The sequence below is a fragment of the Sylvia atricapilla genome, chromosome 14, assembly GCF_009819655.1.
Source record: "Sylvia atricapilla isolate bSylAtr1 chromosome 14, bSylAtr1.pri, whole genome shotgun sequence".
Classification (NCBI taxonomy): Eukaryota; Metazoa; Chordata; class Aves; order Passeriformes; family Sylviidae; genus Sylvia; species Sylvia atricapilla.
Genome location: NC_089153.1, coordinates 431,763 through 453,603, shown reverse-complemented (window position 1 = coordinate 453,603; position 21,841 = coordinate 431,763). Strand labels below are relative to the sequence as shown.

At 43.5% G+C, this 21,841-nt stretch overlaps 1 protein-coding gene across 1 annotated transcript; it reads right to left on the bottom strand.

The window, feature by feature from the left end:
- Positions 1–9,180: 9,180 nt before the first annotated feature.
- Positions 9,181–19,359, bottom strand: LOC136367328 (kazal-type serine protease inhibitor domain-containing protein 1-like). Its single transcript, XM_066328843.1, has 4 exons — positions 18,812–19,359; positions 12,282–12,442; positions 11,416–11,560; positions 9,181–9,539 (listed from the first exon to the last, which is right to left on the bottom strand). The coding sequence occupies exons 1-4, from the start codon at positions 19,266–19,268 to the stop codon at positions 9,394–9,396; spliced, it is 909 nt and encodes a 302-aa protein (XP_066184940.1). The 5' UTR covers positions 19,269–19,359; the 3' UTR covers positions 9,181–9,393.
- Positions 19,360–21,841: the final 2,482 nt, after the last annotated feature.

The following is a 21,841-nucleotide window of genomic DNA, read 5'->3' as shown; positions in this document are numbered from 1 at the left end:
AAAGAGAATTGATGTGTATAGTACTGGACAAGTCCCTGCACTAAGAGTTTCCTGTGTCTAAATGTATTTTTGTGAGAGAAGAAAGGTATTTTAATCCCTTCACGGCTAAAAAATATTTCTCATGAAAGGCTCTACAAGCATCCCTTGCAGAAGGAAAAAACAAACCAAGCTTACCAGACCCATTTCCTGGTTCTGAGAGAACCAATTCAGTTACGTAATAATCCACAATGCCCAGTGTGGGGAAAAGGATTGCTTAAATGTCAGGCCTTGTAGTTACCATTACCATCCAGCATTACTCGAATCAGATCATATTTAGTATTTTCCAACATTTCTAAAATGAAGAGGAATTGTTAGGTTGAGACTTCTTAGGCTGTTTAGAAGGCTTTCATGCCAAATTACATCAATAGCAATGGAACTAGGCCTTCACACTCCCTAATTATCTCTGAAAAAACCCTCTCATCATAAATTTAAAGAATTGTCAGATAACAAAAAAACATCTGAATACAGACTCCAAAGAATTACAGTCTAGAAATTCACTCCTCCACTTTTCTCAGAGGTCTTGAGGTTCAGTATTCTAGCACTTGAAATGCCAGCTGCATAATATTCAAACCATTAGAAAAAATTAAGCTGTGCATGGCTGAAAGTGATCAGAGGGCCCTCTCAAAAATACATGCTACCTATCTAAAAACTTCAGTCTCTTCCCTCCCTAGTTTACAAAGCATTGTTTTGAACTGAATGATACATTGCATCACTGAGAATTTTTGTCTAAAAAGTGACATAGTTCAATATTCCATGTGAGGATACAATCTCATCATCAGGACTTAAGATCCTTGGAATGCTTCAAAATGAGATACAATGCAGAATTGTGCAATTAATTAATAAAATTTAACTGTCTTCATTCAGCTATGCCAAAGCTTTTACTGAAAAATTAAACCTGCTTGTTCTTAAGACAACTAAAACCAACTACCTCAAAATCAATTAGGCCTTGCCATTTAATCCAGGGAAGATTTCTGTGGACTTTTACAAACTGCAGCTGTAAAAGTCCACAGACTTTTGCAGTTTTACAGCTCAGCTCCTCAGCTTGGTGTCCAAAACACCAAGGCATCCTTGTCAATATTTTCCTGCTTTTTGTTGCATTCACACTCATTTTTACAACTTTGAAGATCACCTGGAGTTCGACTAAAGAAAAATCTGGCCTGGGGCCAGACCAAGGGGCCTGACTTCTCACTGGCCTCTATTTTGTACTGTCACACCAAAGCACACGAGGAGAGACAATTTAGGGGAGCTCTCAGACTGAAGTTACATTGCTGCCCTATCTACCTTTTACATTTCACATTCTGCGAATAGTCCATTGGAATGTTCCTCAGATCACACAAGCATCAAAAAAGGCAAATGCACCCTCCCCTTCACCAGGTGTGAAACACTGGGTGTTGAATTATGGAGGAGATGGGAAAAGAACTGCAGACCTGGTTGCTAATCCCTTTCCCAGTAATAAATCACACTCAAATTCACACTGGATGAACCTCAATCTGGAATGCTAATGTATATGTATTTGAAACTATCATATGCTAATTATTACATATGTTAGTATTGTTTAGGGACTATTTCTTTATTTTTTATATAAAATTTAATTCACTAGATCTATGGCTTAATTTTCTTTTCTCCAGAAATTCTTAATTTAACTAAAGAAATCTCTTAAACTATATTTTGTATTTAAATCACTGTTTTTAATGAGCTGCACACTGAAGAGTCACACTGCAATCATTTTAATAATAAATGCAAACTCCAATTACAGTAGATTCATAAAAATAACTGCAAAATGGTGAAGTGTACTTGAGTTACTTTGTTTTTAATAAACAGATTATTGCAACTTATCTTTTATTAGACATTCCCAAAGTAACTCAAAGAGTACATTAACTTGAACAGTATTACAAACAGTACTACAAAAAGTAAGACTGAAAAGCAAATGAGAACCTCACTGGCAAGTAACAAAAACTGTTAACTTTGTACTGCCTTGCTGAGTTACCAGGATCACCAACATGTTCACACATAATGGATCATCCTCCAAGTAAATTGCCAAATAGCATAAATTTTCCCATTTTTTATTCTCATCAGAAGTTGAGAAAGGCTGAACTTTCACACAGACATGTATCAGAAATGTGTTTCTATAGGAGCTGAAGAAAAATGGAGGCATTACACAGAATGGCTTGACAACAAGGGCTGCTATTTTACAACCACACTATAAAGGAGTGATCTGAGAAAGAACACCAAGAAAAAGGCATGACAGCACTATGGAGTCTGCGAGGCATCAAACCCCACAGCCTCACACAGGCAGCTAACCCACCCTGGTCCTTCCTCATGGGACAATCTGTTTCAAGCAATGCACTTCACACTTCATCCACCCCAGTATCAAACCGAGGAACATAACATGCCAATACCTATAAATTAAGAGGTCCAAACAAAAAACCAAAAAAAAGGCAGAAGTGACCACTATTTCTTACCTCCAAAACTTTTTTTTTTTTACATCAGCAATAATGTCTCTGAAGACAAGCTGATTTTTCAGCACATCAAGCCATCCTAATTTTGTAATTTTAGAAATGACATGAATAAGAGCTTGATGACAAAAAGAGCCACTTTGGATAGAGAAGTTAGTGGTTCACAAAGTAATTTCCTGTAATGAAGCATTTTAACACTAGCAATACAAGTTTTCTACAAAGTATATGAGCTAAAAAGTTCTAATAGAAACTTAAGGCAGGGATTTTTTTAAAAAGAATTCTTATGGTTAGTACAATAATTAACATTAAATCATTAAATAAAGGTAAACATTTAGTAACACAAATTACATTACATACACAGTCATTATTCTAGGACACATGACAGCAGTTTTTGAATCCATAGAACACTGGCAGGTAAAACAGTAATTATTCATACCATGGGCACTGATTATTTCACTATGGAACAGCAGTTCTCACAGCCAACTATATTCAAGTTTTTATAGGCAAGAGTCACTACGAATGTTCTCAATTCAATCTTCACCATCCCACCAGGTAATGGACTTGGCAGTGGTAGGAATTCTGCTCTGGTACCTCCTTTGCTTAAACTCTTATCAGCAGCTAAAAGGCAATTCCTAAGAAAACAACTGTGTCACCAGAGATGGTCCAGCAGTCAGACAGATCCTGGCTGCTTTAAATGATTTGGGAGTAGAAACAGACATGAACAAGAAATGGCATTTTTAATCACAAAGAATGGCAACTTTTTCTAAGAAACAGAATTACACCCTAATGGAAAATATTAGATACTATTTTTTCCACACTTGTCACATTTTCATAACATTTAAGAATAAGCTGAACAAAAGTCTGTGAGTAGTTCTAGTCCTACCTCTCCAGGCCCCTGAAGTCCCAGGCATCTCTCCTAGCAGCCTGTCAAAGTATCAAGAACCAGAAATATTGGAGGCCCAGCTCCGCAGCAGCCCACCAGGCAGGCAGCCACTTGGCAGGAGCCAAGCAAACTGGCAGGAAACCAGGGAGGTTCCTAATTGAAACTTTGCTGACACAGAAAGATTCCCATAAACACTGTGATTTTAATCAACACTTGCTGACTGAAAACACTCTATTAAGAAAGTTCAACCAGCTCTACCCAAGAGCATCTTGACAGGAATAACTCCTGAATTGCCACAGTTGAGGGGGAAAAAAAATTAAAATTTAGTGGTCCTTTCATGCGCCTTGTACTGAACTGTTTAAATAAATGCCGAAAACGGCCTCTCTCACGCTGCCAGAGCCTTGCTGCCAGCAGGGGAGCGGAGCCTCAGGGGACGCCAGCCACATGCCTGGCACCTCGGTGGGGTCCCCCGAAGCCCTTTCCCGCTCTCGGTTCCTTCCTCCCCTCCTTCGAGACCGTTTCACCGGCTGATGTTCGTCTCGGACAAGTTCTGCAGCGGGGCTGCCTCTAGTTTTCGGGGAAGAAGCGGCGCAGGAGCCCAGCACTGCCTTCAGAGAGCAGCGGCACTCAGGAGCAGGCGCGGCTGCCTTCCCCCGGCCTGGAGCCGCCGTGGGCTCCGCGTGGGCGCTGGCAGCAGAGCGCTAGGAGCGGGACGCTGGGAGCACGGGTGTCCCGGCCCCACGGGCGTCCTGGCCCCACGGGTGTCCCGGCCCCACGGGCGTCCCGCCTCCGCAGCACAGCCGGGGCCGCCCGCTGGCTCCCGCTGGCTCCCGCTGGCTCCCGCTGGCTCCCGCCGGCTCCCGCCGGCCGCGGCCCCGCCGCAGCTCCCCGGACAGGGCGGCCCCCGGGCACCTTTGGCCCCTCTGCCCGGCCGGCCCCGCGCACCCCACTGCCCCCGCCCCGCACCACCTGAGCGCTGCGCCGCGGAGCTCAGCACCGCCCTTCCTCCTCCTCCGAGCCCCGGCCCGTCCCCAGGGCGGCGGCCACGGCCCGGCACCGCCCGGAGCGCCGCAGCACCGGCCGAGGGCCCGCGGGGCCACCCACCTGGAGGCGCAGCGCATCCCGCCGAGCGGACGGGCCCTGCGGGGCCGCGGGCCGGACCGGGGCCGGGCACGGGCGGGGGCGCTGCGGACACGGGAGGACAAGGGCGGACACGGGCGGTGCCAGCTCCGCCCGGACCAGCGCGGCGCCCGCCTCGCGATCATAGAGGGCCCAAGGACTTGGTGTGAAATTATTAATGGTGCCGATGTTTCCCTGATGCTTTATTGCCCACGTCGCAAAGAGTCCCATGCGAAGCCCGGTAGCCCCAAAGAGGGGGCCCATACTGATAGGATGTCTCTGGAAATGGAAACTGATTTAGACCTGGAAGGAAAACATGAACTGTATTTGCTGTATCTTCAGCAGTGAGGTCGAAAAACAATTATTATCACAATTTAATCAGGGTAGGGAGAGTGGTTTCTTTGTATATGAGCTATCACATTTGAATCACTGAACTCTATGCTTTTATAGAAAATACTTCCATTAATTATTTGTCTGAAGCAAAAATATGGAAAATTTATAGCAAATAAATAAATAAAGAGTTCACAAGCAGAGCTTGTGGATAGCATATGTACCTAAGTGTGAGTGAGAGCTGGACTTTCTAAAGGATGAGCCAGTTTCCAGCTTGCCTGGAGTGTGTTTTTTCCTGGACAGAAATGTCAGTTCTCCTGGCCTGGGTCTTCTGCCTGAGGTGATGGCTGAGCATGGACAGAAGGGGAGAGCACAAAGCTATTCCAGGGGACAGGCGGGGAGCCCACACTATGCTCAGCTGCACAGGACACCCCTGGCACTCCCTTTAACCATCACCTGAATAATTTTAATCTCTGGAACACAGAAAATTGCCTTTCTATATCCAATTTCTGTCAGCTATATCCTGATTATTTTAAGAGAGAAAAAAATTGCTCCAGTTAAAGAATTCCTACACCAATAGCTGACAAAACTTGAACACAGCAAGCAATAATGTTAGAATGTGAAAGCGACCCAGCCTGTGTCAGGGTCCTGTCCAAAGGACCTTCTGCATTAAGCAGTGTAGTTTCTTTAGCAGCTTCTATACAATTCTTTTACCCTCAAGTGGGAGGTGGAAATTCCACAGTGAAGATGATTGTGTGACAAGAGGAAGCTGTGCCATGAAGTTCAGACTTGCATGTAACAAAATCTAACAGTCTTCTGTGGAAGCTCAATTAAAGAAGGTTTTAGATCTGCCTCACAAAATACAGGACTAGTACCTTGTTTTCAGCTAATTTCCTGCTGCGTGGAATAAATGTCACTTCTTGAACTTGCTATTCTTTTGGGTTATGTGAACAGGTCTGTTGCTACAGGCAGTGCATTCACAATGAGATCCATTTCAGTATACTGCTTAGAGAGGACTGAACCTTCTCCATGCTTTTTAAAATTTAATTTTAAATTACTTGATTAAAGTATATAAACAAAGCCAGCCATTTGTGTCCCCTCCCACAAAAGAGAAACTAGGAATTTTTCAAGGTATCAGTGTTCCTTTTTTCTGCATCACACAGGGATTTTTCCTAAAATGCAATTTTCTTACTGAAAGGAATGGCCGATAATTTACAAGAACTTATTAAATATATATAAAAAATACATAGAGAGAGAAAATGCAATATATTTAATTTAAAATTCTTTGTTCAGGGACTGTTAGCTTCTCTTAAATAGACATACTCCATCAGGCCAAACACTTGGTATTTGCTAGAGTTCTGCTGCACATTTTCTCACTCAAACATTGTTTTCTTTCTGTTTTTCATTTTCCATTAACAACAGCAAAAGGCCCTAAAGAATTTTATATTCTTTCTATGGCTAATGATTTCAAGATTTTCTGTGCCATGTACTATACTATACCAATATATATTGCCACCATTTAGTGAGTACTTTAGTAAGCTAATCCATTAATTTGCAATGCAGATCATAATTAATCTTGAGTATATGTCTGCATATTAAATAGCTCCATAAAACTGATCAGTCATTTCTATCAGATAATGTTCTAAGTTAATATATAGTGGATAAGCAAAAAAAAGTTATTAACATACCACTAAGAAGATCAGGAAGAGTCCATAAAAACAAAATCAGTAGTTAAATACAAGGCTGCTTCCTATTTCTAATTAAAACTAATTAATCTTTTTCAATAACACAATTACACACTTTCTTCTCATAAGCTGACAATACCCCATGAAGCCTGAAATTAAATAAATTATTCTTTGTTTGTTTGCTGGACAAATGTCAATAATACCTCAAGGCAAACACAGTCTATAGCAAAATCCTTAAAGAATTTCAAATTGAAAAGAAAAATCTTTCTGAAAGAAAAAAAAGGCACAAATAGCACATTAAAAGGAGAATTTGTAAGGCATTGTATATGCATTAAAAATCGTACGCTTTGTGTGCAAGAGAGGCCCCTAAAGCCTCCTTGTACTATGGATCCAGCTGGTGGTCACCTCAGTGTGTGCAGGGATCACTGCATGGGGCTGTGCCTTGGCCAAAGGAACCTGCATATACCAAGGCTTTCCCTGCAGATGCTTGAGATTCTGCTGCTTTAGTCCTGAATGTGTTCAGTAATTTACTGCTGTTCATCTGCCTCAGCCATTGGGAGCCAGAGGTGTAAGTGCAGGGTTGGTGTTTTCCACTGCCCACTAACTCAGAGCCAGCCTTCATATAATTAGTTAAAAAAGGAAATAGAGAAATTTCTCAGGGTGCTCACTTAGCCCTTGGAACAATGCTGTGGTTTTGACTCCATCTCATTTGTTGTCTGGTTCATGGATCAGTTGGAACAATGTTCATATGTTTCTGTGTATCGTGGGTTTTGTAACAAAAAACCAAAACCAAACCAAAACAAAAAAAGTTTATTCTATTCTATTCTGTTGAAACCCAGATGGGGAGATTTTTTTTATCTGTTGTAGCTCCAGAAGCGAGGGGATAACTGCCTTCTCTGATAACAAGCCAGCTGTTAAAACCGGGTGGGGTTTAATTGTTTCTTATTTCTGTTCAGTCTTCCACTACCCCCATGGGGATATCTTCTGTTAATGGACCATTAAAGCTCACCAATGACATGACACATTACATTATCCTATTGTGAGATGCTCCATCCAGGGAGGAGGAGCCAAACCAACTTCACCTAGATAAAAAGTGTTTTATTTCTCTGGGGAATGGTTTTTTCCCCAGGGCCCCTGGAGCTTGCAACCCTATAGTTTGACCCTTCCTTCCTTTCTGGACCTAATTGGCTGAGTTCCAGCCATCCCCCCTGGCAGGAGCCTTGATAAGGTCCTGCTCTTCCTCTTCTCGCTCTCTTACCTCCTGGGTCCGCTCTTGCCTCCTGGGGCCCCTGCCTCCTACCCTCTGGGCCCTTGCCTCTTGGCCCTCCTGCCTTCGCCTCCCCGTATGGAATAAACGTCTTGGATCAACCCTGGGGGTAAGAGCCTCTTTTGGAATCTTTTGCCCGCGTCCCCTCGAAGCATTTCCCCCAAAGCCTCCCAAGAAACAGAGCTAGCCCTGGGGGGCTGCGGGGGAGTGCTTCAAAAAAGGAGCCACAAGTGTCACCAGACATCCAGTGTTCCCACAGGACTCCCAAAGGAAGACTGGACCCATCTCTGGACCCTTGGTTCCACAGGACCATCTCTGTTTCCAACAGGACCACATCTGCCACTCCAGGAAGGCTGACTTTGGACTGTTTCCAACACCCTGACCAACAGGGTGTCAGGTTGTATTTCTGACTCTGTCAGGGTTTTCTAGGATTTCCTGTTTGGTTTGTTTGCTTGCTTATTCTTCTGTACTACAACATCTGTATTATTTTTAATATCCCTAGTAAAGAACTGCTATACCTATTCCCAAAATCTTTGCCTGACAGCCTTTTAATTGCAAATTTATAATAATTTGGAAAAGGGGAGAAGGGGGGCATGCATTCCAAGAGAGACTCCAATCTTCCGTGGCAGATGCCTGTCTATCTAAATCAAGACACTGTGGTTTGCTGCCCTTCCAGCAGCCTGGCAATGCTGATGGCTCAGGGATAGGGGCACCTTGTTCATAGCCCCGGACAAAGGACAGATCCTGACTGAGGAGTGCAATCCCTGTGTGTTTGAAAGGGAGCTACAGAGCAGCTGCTGCCTTTAAACTGCAGGAATGTCCACCAGTAGGCATCCGAATCAGGAGGAAGATCATGATCCTGAACCCTGAACTGCTCCCAGGCTGCTATGAGGACACCATTGCTATGGGGAGCAATGCAGGAGCTCCTACAAGAAGGAGCCTAAAGGTGTGCTCACAGATTTGAATGTGCAAGGAATCTTTTCTGGCTGTGTTAGAGTATTGACTATAAAACAGCATTTACTGGCTTTAGACCACGATTGCTTAATGTATCTATTAACAGTAAACAAAATCATCCCCCAAAAGACAGATACCTTTGATGAGACATGGAAAATTTCAAATGAGAAGGAAAATCCTGCTGAAACTTATGAGAAAACATGAACTATGGAGATTAAAGACTATTTTGCAACCTCCATACTTACTTAGGCTTGTTGCCATGTGAACAATCTCTTGATATTTCTTAGTAAGTACTTTACAAAAAAAAGAAAATTGATACAAAGTAAAGATTTTGTTTAACAATTGGCATTTTTACTAGACAAATTAGAATGTGTGAAAGAAATGGTAAGATAATTTAAAAATTAATATAAAATTGGATCCCTTTGGCATACTTAGCAGAAAGGTGCATTGTGAAGGATGATATTTAATACTCTAAATACATGGTGTTACAACTGTTCTTATTTCTGGTGAGTAGCATGATACACTTCATCCAAAGCTGCATTTCAGGAAGATGGATATACAAGTGAGTATGTGTGTTATCAGAGGAGGCATTTACAGAACAGAGACTACTGGTAAATATAACAATGTGAAAGAATTTGGACAACAAATGTATAAAAATTATTACTCAGAATTGTTTTCATTATCGTAGTTCCCGGATTCATATTCTTCATCATCTTCCTCATCAGAATTGTCGTAATACTCCTTATATTCAATGCTGTAGCTTGTGCTTCTACTGCCAGCAGTAAATGCAAATGCAGGAGATGGGTCTGCAAGATGTAATTGAATCCAGATTAAATTAGTTGAAGATAGGAACGCAGAGGAAAGTATAGGTTTGGATTTGTACAGCAAGCTCATAGTTTCTCAATCATTATTATCTATGAAAAGGACAGGGTTTTTAGTGGATGGCTTAAGCTCATACCACTGAAGGTCATGGTCCAATTTCTATATAGAGTCATGGAATCCCAGAATAGATTGATTTGAAATGGATCTTAGAGCTCATCTTGTTCCACCTCCTGCTAGGGGCAGGGACACTTCTACTATCCCCAGTTGCTCCAAACCCCATCCAGCCTAACCTTGGACACTTCAGGGATGAGGCAGCCACAGCTTCTTTGAAAAACTTTCTGAGTAGACTTTCTTCCTAACATCTTGTTGCAGTGTGTAATTTTGTGTTTAATACCCTATGGTTTATTCCTTTCTCCCCCTGCCCAGGGTGGTAGTTTAGCTTGGGTTGTTAATCTTCTCTGATACCTTCCCCTATTCTCAAATGTTCCCTGCCAATCCTTCCTGGTACCAGCCCCTGTCTGGACTGCCTCTCGGGAGAACCCCCTATTCCTCGAGGCTCTATTGGCCTCTTTACATAAATCTCATCACATTAGCCTTCCCATTGGGTTTATGTTTTGTAAACTGCACTTTGTGTCCCTCCTTGTTCTTCTCCCTATTGGCCCCTTGACCCCAAACTCCATCCTGATTCTGTCCTTTAAAACCCACAGTCTAACCTTTGTTTCCTGTCTTCACCTCTGCACAGTATTCAGGTTAATAAAGAAATCTTGGACTGCACGTAAAGCCCGCTTCATTCCTTATTACATTGAACAATGGTGACAGCTTAGGACTCTAGGACCCCAGGGATTCTGTCATCCCCCCATTAAGTGCCATATCTCCAGGCGGGAGATTACAACATCTAAATCTCTCCTATGTTAGTTTTAAACTACTCTCCTTTGTCCAACCACTGTCTACTTGCATAAAAAAAAATCCCTCTTCCTCCTTCTAGTACTTCCCCTTTAGAGATTGGAAAGGCTCTGGGATCTCCCCATAGCCTTCTCTTCCCCAGGTTTATCACCAGCAGCTTGCTCAGCCTGTCTCCAGAGCAGAGGTGCTCTAGCACTGGGAGCATCTCCGTGGCCCTCTCTGAAACCACTCTAACAGTTCAACATCTTTCCTGTGCTGAGAAAATGTTGAAAATTCATTTAAATCTTAGTACTAAACTGTCATATCAGTCCTCTGCAGCTCCTGTGCATCTGCAAATACTCCCAGAGAAAAAAAAGGCTTTGAAATCTGCTTTTCAAAACTGGACAAGTGACAAGGTCCCCTAGACCAGGAGGTAAATATGACAATCTATCTTTATCCTGAATTTTCCAGGAAAAACAATTCTCTGTGGAGGAAGAATGTTGTTACTCTGCAGGGCTGGACCCAAAACAAACCAATAGTAAAGCTATTTCTTACATCTTTCAAACAACTCTCATTAAGGAACAACAACTGTTTCCTTATTAATTTTACGAAAAATAAACAGCTAAGCAGACCTGCCATGATTCAAAGACTCTCTCAGTTACACCATCTATTCTGGGTCCTGCCAACATCAAAGGACTTCTCTGGGATAAGGACAGTGGAATAATGTGTGTCAGCTGTATGGCTCCAATCCACAGCTTTCTGTTTTCTGGAAGCTTGTATAATTTGCAGCAAAATATTACTATATAAACCCGTTAGGGATAAAGTAAAAGAAAAGCACACAGAATAGTGAAAATATAGGCAACTTTGGGTAGTTTCTCCTATGCTTCATTTTCATTCCAACAACCCTATCCTTTGCATCTTGCTTGTATACATTTTTATATTTTTTACATCCAAATAATAATAATAAAAAAAAATTACCATCAATGACTCTCAATCTTGCAGAGGCATGTGTTGTACCATGCTTATTTTTGGTGTGGCAGATATAAATGCCTTCATCTGATTTTTTGAGTCCTTGAATCTGCAGCCAGCCTGTCACACCATACTTCTGAGGCCCACCTCTTGCCTTTGACAAGGAAAGAAATGATTGAAATTACGTAACTAGGAGACATCATTATATTTTTCAAAATAACTGTGGACAGATTAAATATCATTACAATTCTTGTGCTTTTTTTAATGCCATCATTCTCTGATTCTGTTTAGTTTTAATGCCATCATTCTTTGATTCTGCTTATTGCTGCCCTGTGTTTTACATCTTGCTGCTCTGCACCTCTCTGTGTTGGTGCTTTCCCATCTCTGCTCTTTCACTTTCACTGCCCTGCACAGTGCTCACATTCCTGTTCCTCTTCACACCACTCTTCCCTGTGTCCTCGTGTCCCTTGTCCCAGCACCACTTGCTGCTTCTTCAAAGCATTCCACCTATGCTCAACTCAAGATGAGATAGGGAGTGACTCTGGGGGAGTTATGAGGGCCAAGGGGGCCTAACCAAACTGACACTCAGCACCAGGTTTTATGATGGATTGGAGTGACATTCCATGGGAACTTTCACACTTCATGACAGTTTCAAGTGGCTTGGACTAAAGCCTCCTAAAGAAGAATACGTGGTGCCCTGGCTATTGTTTCTTCTGCTGGGACTGCTGAAACACTGACAGAAATCATCATTCTTTGCATAGTCACAGTTGGGAATCAATTTATCTCAACAGTGTTGTGTTCTTTAGGAGGAATTCATAGATTAACCACCTTGCTCCTGTTCCCAAACTGTATGCAATGGTAAACTCTGTTTTTACCTGAACTGAGAGGTGAGTATCGTCTCCTGGCAGAAACATTTTATTCCCCTTCTTTTTCCATTCAAGCTGTGGCATAGGATAGGCCGACACCTCACAGCCAAAAATGACATCATTGCCAGTGTAATTCTGGGCATCCTGAGGTGGCATAGAAATAACAGGAGCTGCAAAGAACCGACAGGGTGCTTTATGAGACACATGTGCACAAAAAACACAAACACAAAAGTTTTGTTAACATTAATCCCTGTTTCACAGGATATCATCAGATTGTGTTTGCCTTTTGACTCTCACATACTATGAAGAGCTACGTGATTCCAAGCATCCTCTAAAGCTCAGAAAACCTTGTGTCTGTGCTTTCTAAAAACACTTATTCAGGCCTGCTCTTCCCCTTACAGATGACCATGGAAGCCAAGATGAAATTGAAGGCTTAATTTTGCCCCATGAGCTGCCACTGTGGACCAGGCTCAGGCCCCCAGCAGAGCCACCAGTGCCCGACCTGGGCTTCAGAGAAAAGCACAGGAGATTCTGCCACACACGAGTCACAGGGGGATTTGACTGTGTGATAGCTCTGAATGTGTTACATTTTGGTTAGCTAAAAGCCAAAATACTATGATTGCTGGCTTTTTCTGAGTACATCATTGCCTTGAAGTTGCTAAACATCGTCAAGAACTGCAATCCACGGACATCACAAGTTACAACAGCATTAATGCATTTTACATTTATCCTCAATTGCTATGGATGTAATCGAATATTCGTGTTAGGAATTAAAGGGATTGAAATGAAATTATTTCTGTAAGGTTTATGTTATGCTTATTATACCTGTTCCATTTCCACTTGTTTCCTCATGTTCTCTCGTACTGTCGCTCCCTCCAGTGTTTATTGATTGCCTCGGAATTCTCACTTTTCCCTATTCCCGAAGCAAAAGCTGCCGGCAGCCACGAGAGGGAGCCAGCCCGGGGGCTTGGAGGCGCCGAACCCCAGCCCATGCCCGGTTCCTGCACCCCTGCTGGCGAGCACATCCATCCCTCTGTGAGTGTGTGTGAGGTCTGCTCATCTCCCGTGTTAGCAGGGGACAAGCATGTCCGGCGGCAGAGACAAAATAGTGCATTTACTGTTAGCAAAGATTTCCTGGGTTGGAGATCTCTGCACTTTCCCCCTCCCCGATCTATTTAATGACAGCAAGACATGTTTTGCCTTCTAAAATCTGCTTTCTATCTATTTCCAGACAAGTGCTCAAAAAAGAATGCATTTTCTGGGAGATTTGGCTTGTATTGAATTTTCTTCCCCCTGCATCTCAGATGCTTGGACATAGAATTGTAAAGTTTCTATTAACAATAAAACAATAAATTAAATTATTAATAAAATATTATAAACATTAAAACAATAAATAAATATTATTTTCAATATTTGAATCAATACCTAGGTGCAGCATTTACTCTTTGGTATTTGAAACTGTAACAACCTGTTCCATGCTTTCAAACAATAATTTATAATGTATTTGTCAGTTTTTCAGGATTGGTGTCTGTGCAGAAAATATTAAATGCATACTGATTAAAATTAATTGCAAACAAATTATAGTGAAAACTACCAATTTCCCCGTTTACAAATCCCTCATTAGACAATCTTGCTACTCTTCAAATGTAAAGTTTTTCAAGCTAGGAAACTTAAATCCTTAATTGCTTGTTCTTTCACGAGAACTGTACATTCAGAATCTATTATTTCAGCTGTCTTTATTCATACCAGCATTAATTGAATATATTAATTGAAACCACAGTCTTTTTAATGATATAATCACTGTAGTTAAGCTTAAAATGTACAAAAGAAACCAAAAGTCTACATTGTCTCACAGGAGTTCTTTAAATTGTTCCCACACAGAGACAGTGCAAAAAACTTTTCAAGTAGGCAGATGTTGCCTGATGAGTATTTTTGTTGTGCTGTTAACTCAGGTGTCCTGTGGATCCTCTGCCAACACTGATGTGTGGCCAAGGACCAGGTCCTGCCCATGCCACTGTCCCCAGCCATGGCTCAGCTACCCACGGGAACATATCTGGAGTCTGGAGGACACAAAGGTCTGAATTATAAATCCTCATTACAGCTGTCCAGCGCTGCATACCGTGCACCAGGATAATTCCACACTTGGAATTAACTTTTGCCATTAACTGTGAGGAGAACACATCTGGGAAATGCCTGGCTGTGGTCCCAGTCCTGCAGCTGAGTCCAGGACTGACCAGGACTGGCATTGCCTGAGACCAAACTAACAGCAAGCAGCAGTTCTGATCTAACCATACTGCCCTTTCTGAATCTCAACACACCACCAGTACTTTCATTTTCCACCCAAACTTGAAGTACCTTCAGAAATAAAATACTAAAACCTCACAACATCATTTTGTTGTGTTTTGTGGAAGAAAATTGAAGTAATCTTCTACAATTTAAACAGAAGCTTATAAACTTTATTTTTGAGTGTTTCAGGTTTTGTGTTCAGAAAAATTCTCCCATGCATAGCTGTGTGTACTTTGATTGCATAACTGATTAGAAACAGAGCTGTACTCTTATGATAACCTGTCATTGTGATTACTGGAGTAGATACATTTTTGTTGATAGCTATGGAAACTGTTCTGGTATCCTGGCATCCAGAGCTGAATGGGCAGGAGCTGCTTCTTTCCTTTTACAGTCCCAGTCAGTCATGAATTATCCCTCTGTGTTATAGAAGACACAAAGCAGAAGCAAAGAAAAGTCAAAATACTGTTTTACCTTTCACAACCAACCCTATATCACTCCAGAACAATTAATTACATAATTAATAGAATATTTTTCCTCATATTGTGTATTATTAATTTTTGCTTATGTATGTCTGATTAGATGGAAGTGGTGGAAATTTTTGCGGCTTGTTTATTTGTTTTTACCCCAAAATTTACATTTAAAATGAGTCGTGTGACACAGCTAAATATAAAAAGAACCACTGGTACATTGTTCTGTTAGTTCATTAAGTTATCAACGAGAATTGTTTGAATGTGAATGAGGAAGGTTTAAGTCTGGAGAATCTGTATCTAATCAACGTACTTGGTAACCTTGGTAAATTATTAGATAAACTGACCAAAACTAGCTTTCAGGAAAAGAAAGGATTTTTCCATGTTTCTATAGCAAGCTAGGCCTTTTCCTTTTTCTGGCAAGAGAAGAAAGATGAAAGGCTGTACTCGTCTGATGAAAGGAGTTTATTATTATTTATTTATTCATTGGTTGCTGTATACAATCATCCCTTTGGCATCAAGAGGAAACAGCAGATGCTTTGAAGGAGACAAAACAAATATTTCGAGCCGAGTGAAGGTTTTATTTATAGCTTGGTACCACAACCCCACAGTGCTCAGTGTTTGTTTCGCATGCAAATTGCAGTCAGGACAGCTCGTACTGCAGCGCTCGCTGCTCTTACAGCCAGATTCCTGCAGCCTTTTGTCACCAGCTGCCCCCGGAGCGGCCGGGGCGGAGTGCGGTGTCCTCCGGGCCGGGGCTGGGCTGCGGCATCCCGGGACAGCCGCGCCCGTGGCCCCGCTCCGAGCACCGCTGTGCGTGCTGCAGCCCCTGCGAGCCCCTCTGCTGTCCCTGCGAGCCCCTCTGCTGTCCCTGAGAGCCCCTCTGCTGTCCCTGCGAGCCCCTCTGCTGTCCCTGAGAGCCCCTCTGCTGTCCCCGGAGCCCCTCTGCTGTCCCTGCCAGCCCCTCTGCTGTCCCTGAGAGCCCCTCTGCTGTCCCTGCCAGCCCCTCTGCTGTCCCTGCGAGCCCCTCTGCTGTCCCTGAGAGCCCCTCTGCTGTCCCTGCCAGCCCCTCTGCTGTCCCTGCGAGCCCCTCTGCTGTCCCTGCGAGCCCCTCTGCTGTCCCTGAGAGCCCCTCTGCTGTCCCTGCCAGCCCCTCTGCTGTCCCTGAGAGCCCCTCTGCTGTCCCTGCGAGCCCCTCTGCTGTCCCTGAGAGCCCCTCTGCTGTCCCTGCCAGCCCCTCTGCTGTCCCCGGAGCCCCTCTGCTGTCCCTGTCAGCCCCTCTGCTGTCCCTGCCAGCCCCTCTGCTGTCCCCGGAGCCCCTCTGCTGTCCCCGGAGCCCCTCTGCTGTCCCTGCCAGCCCCTCTGCTGTCCCTGAGAGCCCCTCTGCTGTCCCTGCGAGCCCCTCTGCTGTCCCTGAGAGCCCCTCTGCTGTCCCTGCCAGCCCCTCTGCTGTCCCTGCGAGCCCCTCTGCTGTCCCCAGAGCCCCTCTGCTGTCCCTGAGAGCCCCTCTGCTGTCCCTGCGAGCCCCTCTGCTGTCCCCAGAGTCCCTCTGCTGTCCCTGAGAGCCCCTCTGCTGTCCCTGCCAGCCCCTCTGCTGTCCCCGGAGCCCCTCTGCTGTCCCTGAGAGCCCCTCTGCTGTCCCTGAGAGCCCCTCTGCTGTCCCCGGAGCCCCTCTGCTGTCCCTGGAGCCCCTCTGCTGTCCCTGCGAGCCCCTCTGCTGTCCCTGAGAGCCCCTCTGCTGTCCCCGGAGCCCCTCTGCTGTCCCTGAGAGCCCCTCTGCTGTCCCCGGAGCCCCTCTGCTGTCCCCGGAGCCCCTCTGCTGTCCCCGGAGCCCCTCTGCAGCCCCAAGAGAAGTGCATTCGCACCCCGGCGCTGCCGGCCCGGCGCCCTGCCCAAACTCCCGCGCTCTGCCCGGCTCCGGCATGGGGCGCTTTCCTCCTCCACAGCCTCCTTAACGAAACTCCCCGCAACAGCGACACGGCTGAGAACTTTCCCAGGCTGCTGTGCAATTCAGGAAACTGAGCGGTTAGGATAGTTCTCGGAGAGAGGCTTCAGTTTTTTGGGGAGCCAGGGAAGCAGCGGGAAAGCGCTGGTGGTGATGCCTGCATGCAGAGCAGCCAAGGTCCTTCTCCTGCTGCAGGAGCAGCAGTGCGATGCTCCTCGAGGGCGACTGGGGGCTGCTGGATGACACCAGCAATTAGAAGTGGTAGTACTTCCAAATTAAAAAGCCTCTTGTACGCGGCTAGTTCTGTAAAATTCATTAGAGAGACCACTGCTTTAAGCCTGTGTATACCTGAGCAGCTGCCACTGCTACAGAGTTACCGGCACTCGCTGTAAGGGAGGGGCACTTCTGGCCGAAATCTTCTGGAGGGGTTATGGCCGCAAGAACTACTGCTACTCAATCCCGAACAAGGGCTCCTCCCCAAGCTAACCCGCTTTCTGTTGTGCTCCAGGCTGGCGTGAATGTTCCTTTCCTGACAAGCCTCGTTTCCCAGCTTAATACCCCGATAGCAAATAAAGGATTTTCTAATGCATATTTCTCTTGCAGCTAGAGAAAGAGGAAAGAAGCCTGATATTAGCTGTTCATCACTTTTTCTAAGTGTTCAATATCCCTTGTTCATTCTATATAAATATAGAATTTATATTTAAATAAATATAAATTTATAAAACCACAGCACACAGTCTGACTGCCAGAGAGGAGTGGGTGAAATATAACCAAGTTACTCCCATATGTAGCCCTTTGCCACAGCTGCAGTTTCAGATTCCCAGAACTATGACCCATTTGTGAGCCACCTACCTCTTCTACTTACTTAATCTGGGAAAACATTTGATTAACTTAAAAAACCACAGTAATTTCTCATTTAGAAACAAACAAAAGCCTCTTCACATTTTCATTTTATAGTCATATCTTAAGTGAAAGATGCCCAGGAGTAATGACTTATAGTAATGCAAAGAATGGAAACAGCATATGAGCAGGGAGCAGGAGTCCCCTATATGCCCACCTAAGAATCCTTCCACTACCAATTATCAGAGAGCACTGTGCATTTTAAGAGTCCTTTAGGGAAATTTTTCCAGCTTGATTCTTTTCTACCATTTGGATTTCTCTTTCATGGGTTAGCTAGATTTTATGATGATTCTGAATTGGACTATTTTGGACCTTTTTGGTAAAAAGAACAGAGCTGTTAATTAAACCCTATCTTCTTCTATTGCCTTGTGCTTCACTGCTTACCATATATCCTCACAGGTGGATACACACATGCACACACATGTATACACACATGCATATATGTACCTATGTGTGTGTGTATGTATACACAGGATACATATATCTATCTATCTCAATGAGATCTGCTTTACTATCATCACTTTAAAATTAGGTCAGTCCTGTTACAATAACAATCATTTGCCTGTTCCTCCCAGGCTATCTCATCTGTTTACTGATTCCCAACTACACATACAACTTCTGTAAAAAAAAAAACAACCACCCATACTCTGATTATAGTAATCATACTCTGATTATTCAGAACAGACCCTAGTTGTAGACTGATGCCTTATTAGTCACCATAAGGTTTAATCCACTAGTCTAATATAAAGGTTTATAACAGACAAGATTAAGTACCAGATGGTGAAACACGTTTAACACAAAGTAGTATTATAACAGAATAATGATAATTGTAACAAAATCACAGTATTAATTTAATGAAGTTAAGCTAGAGTAGCTAGTAAGACATCTGAAGATATGAATCAGCTTTTTTTTCAGTTTGTAAGTGCCTCTATACACATTACCTGATTCACATGGCCCTTTATGTTTCATGCTGATGTTTCTTTTCGCAGCATAAGCCTTGTTGAATTGACAGATGTTTTCATAGGTTTTCCCATCAGGTCCACAGATGCTGTCTTGAGATTTACACACACACTGGGGCTCAGGGACTTCCCCAAACCTTGCTTCATCAGCATCCAACCTGCACTCGAGGTGATCCCCACATTGCCCATAAAAATGATTGCCCTGGTCCAAGTCACAGATCTGACCTTCGACGTTCCCGCATTCAGGACAGCAGCCACAGCGATCCAGCACCGTTCCGGCTGGACAGTCCTTGGGCTCAGAGCAGAGTGCCAAATCACATTTCCCACAGCTATCTGCTTCCCTTAGCAGCCTCCACCAGCCTCGGTGGTACAAGGCAGGGAAACTCTGTGAAACCTGTACCAGTGCTACCAGCAATGCTGTAACCATCCTGTGCTTCATCTCGAGAGTGTAACAGAAAGCAGAAAAAGTCTTTGGAATAAAGCCAGAGAGAGGACAAAAAACAAACCAAAAAAAGAGCAGGCTAGTGAGAGGAAAACATCACAATCCTGGTTTTGTTTGATAATATAAGCTGTATTCCAAACACAGGCTTTAAGGAAAAATTAGTATCAGATTCCTAATCTGGAACTGATAACAAAAATGAATAAAAACCCAGCAGCTTTTCTCTAATGCAGTTTGGAATGTGAGTACTGCTTGCACAGAGACCAAACTGCCCCTTCTGACAGCTGAGCTGAAGCTCTCTGAAAAGCTTTTTGCTCTGCTTCTTACTGAGCCAAATTTGCAAAGCCTTGCTCTACTGAAACATTACAGTGCAACTATTGTAGAAAGGGGAACAGGGTAAAGGAGAGTAAAGTGAAAAAGTCGCTACTGTGAGTGGCTCTCTCCTCCATCAGGTGAAATAGAACATCACAAAAAGATAAATATGTGTACAAAGTAGCACCCCAAAGCCCAGTGCCCTGGGGCTTAACCAGTACTCTAGGGACTAGAGCTTGGTGCAACACCAAATGTAATCCATTCCTGATCAAGGCTAGGGGCTCTGAATTAACACTTATTTACAGGCTCTACACAAGCAAGAGGCAATCCAAGACAGCTGGAATTGACTTTAAACTCTCAGGTTTAACATGGAAGATGACTGTAATCATTAAAGGATTATTGTTGTCTCTCCATATATTTTTTTCAGTGCTTATGGGTGTCTGTGGTTTGCAACACAAAATAATGCGGTCCATCTTTGCAAAGGTTTTTTTAGAGCACGGGCAAACATGAGCAAAATGCTACAGCTTCAGAAGGAGATTCTGCCAAAGTATTCGATGCTGTGCTCATCTTTTAAAGCACTACTCTGCCTTAGTTTCATAAGATGTGCTTATACTGCAGGTTGTGAAGGAAGATGAAAGAGGTAGAATGGACTTCTTTCCAAGCTTTTTCCGTGCATATATGCTCAGTTCAGGGAGATGGCTTTGCAGGGTGGTTTCTCACCTGGTGTTGCACTATTCTTTCTCCATCTCAGGGTTTAGACATGCTCCCTATCTCCTGGGAGAAATCTCTCTATGACTCACTCTCTACAGCTCACTAAAAGGTGGTTGTATCAGGTTGGGGTTGGTCTCTTTCTTCAGGTAGCAGCTGACAGAACAAGAGGACAGTCTCCAGCTGCATCAAGGGAAATACAGGTTGGATATTAGGAAAAAGGTTTTCACTGAAAGAGTGATAAAGTACTGGAATAGTCTGTCTGGGGAGCTGGTGAAGTCTCCATCCCTGGATGTGTTTAAAAAAAGACTGGATGTAGCGCCCAGTACCATGGCTTAGTTGAGGTTTTAGGGCTGGGCTGGACTTGATGGTCTTGAAGGGCTCTTTCAACTTAGAAATTCTGTGATTCCGTGATCTCCCTTCCCTTGTCCTGCTGCTGATATCTTGCGTCTGTAGCCCACAGGCTACTGTTACTATTGTTCAAACCACTTGCAGCTCACCAGCAATTTATCTTCCTGGCTGTAGAGGTGGGAAATGAAGGACCATGGACCTGCAGCCCTGCAAGCACAGCTCAATGCCATGGGTCAAGGATCACCACTACCTACAAAGTAAATGTCTCTGGATGTTAGCTGCATGCATCACAGTAGGAAGATAAACACATAAAACTAAGACACTGTTAACATGCTGAAATAAAAGAGAAGTCATGCTTATGCCTACTTTTTCTAAAATCTTCCACAAGCAGCTTTTCCTCCCTTTTTTTTTTTTTTTTTTTTTTTTTTTTTTTTTTTTTTTTTTTTTGTTCATGGTGTATAACTGCTTGCATAAACTCATGAAGGATGCATTTTGTTGTGCCAGCCTTGCATCCTCTGGATGCATTCACAAAGGCCAATGTTTTGATGTCATATGTTTACTTTTCATCCCAAACATTTCCATGGCTTTTCCCAAATTCAGCTCCATACCTTATGCATCATTTCAGATTATCTCTTCCTTTGAGTTAAGTAGCAGGCTGCTTCAAAATCACTTCCTTCTCCTGAGCAGCAGAAAATGCAATTTCTCTCAGCCTACACTGATAACACTTCTCAAAGCCAGCCTGGAGACACCTGCAGGATGCTGATCACTGGGATAATTCATATTCTGTAGGTGCAGGTTTTTGCTTTGAACTCTGAATCAAACTAACCATGTGTGTAATTGATGCTTTTAATGTGGAGAGTCAGAAAAAAAACCCCATAACCACTTAATTTAATAGGAAATTGATTCTTTTTTCCTCTTTGATGTGTTTTATTTCACATTTCTTTATAAAGTCCTAATTGGACATATAGTTTTGCATTATAGGGTCTACTCATCACACTCTATTTCATTATCTGTCTGTACCTATAAGACAAGTACCTATAGGACAAGGATTTGCTAAGGCTCATATGAAGTAACAGAATGTTTAAAGGGGTGAAGCCATATGTGCAAAGTTGAGCCAAAGCAGGAAGGGCCTGCAGGCCAGCACCATCCCTGCTCACCCTGGTAATGGTGAGCTGTGTTTGGCATTCCTCAGTAAACCTGGG

Bases quoted from the DNA above. Each gene is read 5' to 3' on its own strand.
- LOC136367328 (XM_066328843.1), bottom strand. From the start codon at position 19,268: ATGAAGCACAGGATGGTTACAGCATTGCTGGTAGCACTGGTACAGGTT. The intron at 12,443-18,811 runs GTAATGTGTATA...GGTTCTTTGCAG, and splicing joins TAAAGGGCCATGTGAATCAG to CTCCTGTTATTTCTATGCCA. The intron at 9,540-11,415 runs GTAATTTTTTTT...TACATCTTGCAG, and splicing joins AAGATTGAGAGTCATTGATG to ACCCATCTCCTGCATTTGCA.